General features: G+C 37.3%; 1 protein-coding gene across 2 annotated transcripts in view; it reads right to left on the bottom strand.

The window, feature by feature from the left end:
* Nucleotides 1-4889: 4889 nt before the first annotated feature.
* The window catches only part of LOC107571770 (myc-associated zinc finger protein-like), an 11905-nt gene continuing 8763 nt past the window's right edge, over nt 4890-8031 (bottom strand). For both annotated transcript variants that reach the window (XM_016258136.1, XM_016258137.1), the window contains exon 7: nt 4890-6488. In XM_016258136.1, coding sequence (XP_016113622.1) covers nt 6166-6488 — 323 coding nt within the window. In that variant the 3' untranslated portion in view covers nt 4890-6165. The remainder of the gene's footprint in view (nt 6489-8031) is intronic.

Here is an 8031-nt window from a genome sequence, read left to right on the forward strand (position 1 = left end):
AGACCTTCGTTCATCTTCAGACACAAATGAAGATATTTCTGATGACCCTCCCAGAGACAGCAACACAACTGTAATGTTCTCCGGTCCAGAAACATAGCAAGGACATCAGTAAAACAGTCCGTGCGACACTAGTGGCTCAACCGTAATGTTACCAAGCTACGAGAATACTTTTTGTGCACAGAGAAAACAAAAATAACGGCTTTATTCAAAGATTCTCCATGAGCTGCACCTTGTTTACGAGCATCGTGATGCTCTCGATAATGGCGGAGGAGAAGAATTGTTGAATAAAGCCGTTATTTTAGTTTTCTTTGTGCACAAAAAGTATTCTCGTAGCTTCATAATGTCATTCAACCCGACCGATCGTGTTGTGAACGTATCACTACGCCTCTAAAACGCCAGAGTGAAGCGGACCAGGACCAAATATATCGTTTTCTTCTTTGGTGCGGATCAAATGAACCAAGAGAACCTGAAGTTACTGCGATTCTATTTTCTCAGTAATGCAAGTTTATATCTTTGAATTTGAAGTTTACGTTTCACAACTTTTATCCTTTTTTCGTCTCAGAATTGTAAGATTTAAGCTAAAAATTCAGAGGAAAAATGTCAGCATTGTGATTTTGATCAGAATGAATGCAGATGTAAACTCCCATTTCCTGATTAAAAAAAGGCAGAACTGGGAAATTAAACTTCCCAGAAAAAAGGGAGAACAAGAATTTTCTCAGAATTGACAGATTTAAGAGAAAAAGGTGAGAATTGTGAGATGTAAACAAAAAGTGAGAATTGGTGCAAACTCAAAACATTGTGAGATGTAAAGCTGCAATAGTGAGGAAAAAAGTTGCAATGACCTTTTGATATTTTTATTCTAACAAGCTTCCACACAAACGTGTTCATGAGCCACTGTGATCTGATTTGTGAGCAAACAGCTTCTGAATGATTCATTAGCAAACTGCTCTGAGTTTCAACAATCCTCATCGGAGCACATTATAGAGGCTTCACGAGGGACAAACGCATGCGGAGTCATAAACCCAATTCAGCACAGTGCACAGTTTGCACCTGCTTTTTCCTTACATAGATTTCAGATCAGCATACAGTCATTTCAGGGTTAAGTAAGCTTCAAAAACAGGCCTTTGCACCGTTATTCACTCCTGTTTGATTCGTGGTGCGGTCGAACCTGCAAGCACAGACTGAATTAATCTGCAAATGAATCCTTGATTTCTGACGAGACAGAGCTCAGATCGTTTGAGCGAGCCATTAACAAAAACCTGAGACTGACAGGCTAAACAGAATTAAATATCTTCCCACAAACACAACAAATAACGCTTAGGAACTGTGTTATGACTTCAGCGACAACTAAATGAATAAAGTGCAAATAAATGTCACATTACTTCATAAAGCATCGCGTGTGTTTAAACGGAGGAAACTCTGACCGAAGCGAAGAGTAAAAGAGGAAGAACAGGAGTTTCCACAGAGATCATGTCCCTTTAAACATACGCAGGGTTTCAGGAGGTTATATTAGAGATATTGAAAAGCTAACTACAAATGTTAAACAATTTTTGTGGTAAAAGTGCGCTTAAAGCCACCTTAGCCACTCTTCTTCTGTGGAAAGTAGACGTTAGGTCAAATGTGCCAGCTTCTGTTTTGCATCCAAACGGAGAGTGATTTGTGTAGGGTTATTATCCTTGACCAAAACTAAAACCATGAAAAATATATATTTTTTGATTCCTGAAATAAAGAAATAAAAATTATTACACATTTCATTAAAAAAAAAAAAAAAAATTCTAAACTTTAAAATTTAAATGGAAAATATATAATAAAACAATGAGAATAGCATCTCAATGATACTAAAGTAACACTGGTCTTGTGTAAGGAGTGGTGTGTGGTAACTGCTGTAATTTTAGCAAATCTCAAAATTAAGATCCATTTTCATACTCTACATTATAATCTCATGATGCCTAAATTCACTTTTAGCATTAAAAAGATTGATTTTAGTCTTTAGTGTTTCATTTTTATTTATTTAGACAAAACAGAATAGAAATATAAAATGGGCCACTTATCAGTTATCTGCTGTAAGATTGAAATAATTGTTGGCTTATCGTACCGGCCTAGATTTTAATATACTTACACTACCATTTAACGGTCATTAAGATTTGTTAATGTTTTTCAACAAGGTCTCTTCTGCTCATCAAGAATGCATTTATTTGATCACAAATACAGTAAAAACAGTGAGATATTATTAGAATGTAAAACAGCTGTTTTCTCTGTGAATCTCTGTTAAACTGTAATGTATTTCTGTGATGCGCAGCTGTATTTTCAGCATCATTCCTCCAGTCTTCAGTGTCACATGATCTTCAGAAATCAGTATAATATGCTGATCTGCTGCTCCAGAAACAAACAAATCACATCCACTCTCATATTGTGGAAGAGAGCAGCTGAGACGTTCTACCTAACATCTCAAATTTGTGTTTCACAAATAAAGTAAAATAAAACAGCATCTAAACGACACGAGGGTGGCTATTTTCGTTCTGGGTGAACTGTCCCTTTAAAGCTCTCAGCTGACCTCCACAGAGACTAAAGCTCATTATAGACCAGTGCTAAATATAATAATCCAGGACTTTTCTATGAACGATGCAACACTACACTGAGTTAGTGACATTCTGAGACTCCTTCAAAGTGCCTCAAACTAAAAGTGCTCGTCTTCGTTCAGAAATGTTTTTGTGTAACATGTGCACTTGTGATGTGACACACTTGATCTACTGAAGCATGTCTTATATACAGCACAAGAGCACTGTAATGCTGTGCTGTAATGCGTTACAGGGCTTTTAATCACTCTTGTGTACTTCCTTCCAATCCCCTTTCTCCTTTGCTCAGTCTCATTAGCATAAGCCCCTCAGTGTGAGATTGTGGGCGTGTCCCGACCAATACAAATTCGCACTCAAATATGAAATGTTTAATTTTATTATATGTAAAAAAAATAAATAATAATAATTCTAAAATAGAGAAATCATGGGTTGCTATGAAATGTTTGTTTCTGAAATGAAACATTTTGTTGAAATGCATACCTTGATGGAGAAATGTCTATAACATGTTTGATGGTAATGATATCTGATGCCAGTATTGAGGACAGCAACGTGCTATTCAATTATTAGTATTTATTTACACAAATGTCAAATTATTTTAGACTTCGAACATCAAAAATAAAATTTGCCAAATGTATTTTTCAAAAACTTTGCTATAAATCTAAATGCATATAATAAAATGATGGATTCTGAATTAAAATTCTCAAATATTATCCAAATAAAGACTTTTTAAAAAAATTAAATGCTTGATGTGTTGCAAAGACATTAATAAAATACTAATTCTACACTTAAATACCAAATTAATTTTAAGGATTTTTTCTATGATGCTTTTAGAAAAACTAAACTATAGAAATGACAGTAAACCCAACATGGAAAAGGCAGGAAACTAAGGCCAGTCAGTTTATATGCAAACACACGACACCAACTGCAACTCAGTATGCATACCGTAAAAAATCTTTTTTAATGCTTAATATTGAACATAAGAGTAAGATTGGAAGCCAGCTCCAGCAGCGGTCCGGGCTAATCTAACAGCACACGGTTATGTGCAACACTGTGTTTATGGCTTGGATGAACCGTACAGATATGATCACACTACTGATGGATTCATCTTCAGGAGGATAAGTGATGATCATCTCAGATCAAACACGCCACGATTACGCCATTTCCTTTTAATAGTCAAAATTACAAAATGATAACATCATCTACAAAATAATAACATAATATCTATGATCATGGTAAGCATCAACATTTTGTTTTGCTGTTTATAGACATGCATACTGCTAAGAAATATAAAAATATAAATATAAATACATCCCGTTATTATTTTACTGGTTCATGGACTATAATTTAGAATAGTTGTAGTGTTTGATGAATTAAATGCGGTAGATACAGTAAGGCATTGCCAGAGCTGTACAGAGATGGAGGTATTATTATTTCAGCTTAATGCTAAATTAAAAGAAAGAACCTAACTAGTATCCGACGCTTATAACCACTAGGTTTCTACACGGGAAGAACAAATCTCACATTAACATGAAGCTCACGAGTACCAACACTAAACCGCCCGAAGCAACCAGTCCAGGACAGAACTCCTTCAGCTTAACCCCGGAGCTGGAAGACGGAGATGTGCTTGTGATCCAGCCCTTCACACATTCACAACAGCATAAACCAAATACAAGAGTCTTAGTGGAAGCCGCGACAGCAGCTCTGGCTTCCCTCAAGTACTGTGTGCTGTTAGGCCTCACCCTAACCCTTGAAATCTAGGGATATCTGATTTGGATTTCCATAAGCGGTCATTATTAGCGCAGTTAAACAGACTCAAACTCAAGAGTACCGTACAGACACGACTGAATCTACCTGTTCAATCAGCTTAAATTAAAGGCTGTGCAAAAGCACTGTATACCGTTCACAAGTTTAGGGTCAGTAAGATGATTTGGTCTTTTTTGCAGGAAATTTATAATTTTATTCAGAAACAACATTAGATTGATCAAAAGTGACTGTAAAGGCATTAATAATGTTACAAAAGACTTCTATTTCAAATAAATGCTGTTCTTTTAAAGTTTCTATTCATCTGTGAATCCTGAAAAATAAAATGCATCACGGTTTCCACAAAAATATTGTTTTAAAACATTGATAATCAGAAATGTTTCTAATAATCAGCATATTATACTGATTTCTGAAGATCATGTGACACTGAAGACTGGAGGAATGATGCTGAAAATACAGCTGCGCATCACAGAAATACATTACACTTTAACAGAGATTCACACAGAAAACAGCTGCTTTAGATCTTAATATTTCAGTATTTTTACTGTGAAAAATCTTACTAACCCCAAACCTTTGAACAGTAGTGTATAAATATTTAAATACATACTTTTTTTACCTTGTGGAAGTGAGAAAGCTATTGTTTGAGCAAGGGTAATGAGAAACGAGGTGCGCAAACGTAATAAAACAATGTCACAATGACAGAAGTCTTCATGGACCTAAAGACAGGAGCTGTCTGTCTGTCTTAGTTTTATGATGAAATATGAGCAGCATGTGTCACATACGGTGTGTGTATCTGTAGTTCCTTTTGCAGAAGAACTCATGTTAAATCCTCTCTCCGTTCAGCTCTCTTAACTTCTCTTTCATCTAATGCAACCTGTCGTCTTCAGCCTTCAGCTCTTTGTCTTTCGTCACCAGAGCTATGATGACTTGTGAACGGATCTTAACGCCAGAGGACCGTGATATTACAGGCAGAGGAAATACAGTAGCAATACACAATCACAGTATCATCAGAGTCCCGCAGCCATGACACAGAGCAGAAGAAGAGGAGAAACAGTGGATACAGCATGGCTATTTTGTCCTAAAAGCATTAAAGCAATAGTTCACCCGGCATTAACTCACCCACAAGATTTTCTTTGCTCTGTGGGGCAATTTAGCAGAATGTCAGAGCTGCTCTGTTTCATGCAACGAAAATGAACGAGAAACCTAAGAAAGTCAAACTCCAAAAAGGAAGAAAGCTCCATTTGTGACAGCAGTCTGAATGAAGGGGCGTGAATGATTTGTTTTCGGGGAAAACACTGCCCTCTAAGTTTCTTCTGCAGCGTTATGCCCCGATCCTTCAGCTTCAGAAGACCGAACCGCCAGAAACTGCACAGATGAACTCTCGGAGGTCAAGGTAAAGCGGTGTTATGTGCATCACTGAGAGGTGTTCTTGCGAAGCGCATCGTGCTACAGTACTTCTCATCATATATGCGTGTGTGTGCGTCAGTGTTGGGCTCCTCACTCACAAAAATTAATATATTACTCATTACTAGTTACTCCTTTCAAAAGTAATATTCTTACATATTATTTTCTGGCAACAGTAATTAGTTACACCACTTTTCTTTCACGCTCCACAGAAGTTGCATATCTTCCCCATAAAATGTAACTAACAATTAATAATAATAATAAAAAGTAATATTACTGCAAGCAGTCACTGCCCAGCACTGGTGTGCATGTGATAAAACTGAAGGATTCCACTCAGAATGCCTGTCTTCAGTTTGTCCTTGGCGTGTTTAGTGTACTAGGGAGTATACGGTCTGTTTGGGTCATGCGTGTGTGAGTACAGTCGCTAGCTCTGCGGCATGATGCTGGAGCAGTCGGTCACCAGCAGGTCCAGCACCGTGTTCCCGCTCACGAACACCGCGGGGGCCGACACCATGCTGCAGAGCGTGACGGTGCTGCTCTCGCTGCTGCTGCTGGGGCCACCGGGGCCCGGCTCGCTGCCGGGGGGGTTGTGGGTCCCCATGTGGCCCTGCAGCTGAGTGGGGGTCTTGCAGTGAACACCGCACAGCTGGCAGACGAGCACGGCCCCGGGGCCCAAGCCGCTCTCCTTCCACTCCTGCCCATGATGCTTCTGCACGTGAACCCGCAGGTACGTCAGCGTGGTGAAACCTGCAGAGCGGTTCATTGGCTCATCACTGACATCACCGCAGAATGAGTCGTTAATGATAATTACAACAGACAAGCTGACTGTGTAAGTCATTTATATTAGCTTTTGTTTATGCAGTTAAAGATTGTTGAAATACTACATCACAGCAGATTGAACACGAGACCACAACGACCTCCATCATCGACAGACAAATAAATACAGACAGATAAATAAAGACAAAGAGAGACAGACAGACAGACAGACGGATGACAGATAGACAGACAGACAGACAGTAGGGATGCTACAATTCTCAATATAATATTGAACTGTTCAATACAGCATCCATGGTTCAATACACACTTGTGAACTGCATTTTTTTTGGTTCAGTTTTGCGTTTAAATAATTTCGGTTTTATTTCTCTCCGAATTTAGGGATGCTCCGATCCGCCTTTTTCGCCTCCGATTCCGATACCTAGGGTTCAGTATTGGCCGATATCGATCCGATACCAGTGAAGTTTTTTTCCCTCATTTGAATAAATGTAGAATTTATACATCTCTGTGTGTGGAACTGATATTCATTATTTCACAATCTACTAGATACAGACTACTTCATTATAAAGAAAAATAAAATAAACAAATATGATAAAATATAGGCCTATGTATATTTATAATCTATGACAAAAAATTATCAAACTAGTGGATAATTCGGCAGCAAATGTTATTCTAGAAAAATCAGTGCACGATAATTTTACAAATCCAAACATTTAGTGAAAACTATATTTTGTGCGGAACAAATAAAAGTGTTGCACTAAATATGGTAAAATGTTACACATTGATATTTGTATTATAAAATCCATTCATGAATGTATTATATATACACGCTTATACCGCTACTATAAAATTAAAATACATTTCTTTTAAATGTATAGCATATTTTTTAATAAGGCAACAACATATGATACGATAGGACAACACACATACAGTGCAGCACAAACTGGTTTTACAGTCAACCCTCTACGGACACCTTGGCATTGAATCGCCATCGGCTATGATATTTTTTTGTTTACTCGCCAGACTGAAATATTACACATATATATATATATATATTAAAAAAAAGTTATGCCATTTTACAAACGTATATAATGTTTGTAAAATGGTACAGCTTTTTAAATATCTGAAAGTACACTCTTAATATCAGTCAGTCAAGCAGTCAAGCATTATAATATGATAATCAAGTATTATTTAATAATAGAAGTTTAGTAATTAGATAAGATATTATTATTATACGAATTCTACTAAGAACAATATAAAAAAAGGATTAATGAGCTACTGGATTCATGAATATTAATCCGGTTGTGTGTGTTCGCTCGAACTGATTCGCTGAAATAAAAACAGGGACGATAATAGGTGAGCGCCAGCCAATGAGATTGTCGTTAGCGCATTAGCTCCGCCCACTACAGGAAAACCCGGCAGTTCTTAAAAGCTGAAGAATTCCAAAGGAACTCCGTTATTTTTACAGGAAAATACAACAAAGTATATCGTTTACATGTAGCGCATCAATTCTGCA

The sequence above is a fragment of the Sinocyclocheilus grahami genome, unplaced genomic scaffold (genome assembly GCF_001515645.1).
Source record: "Sinocyclocheilus grahami isolate Dianchi unplaced genomic scaffold, SAMN03320097.WGS_v1.1 scaffold1648.1, whole genome shotgun sequence".
In the NCBI taxonomy this organism is placed as follows: domain Eukaryota; kingdom Metazoa; phylum Chordata; class Actinopteri; order Cypriniformes; family Cyprinidae; genus Sinocyclocheilus; species Sinocyclocheilus grahami.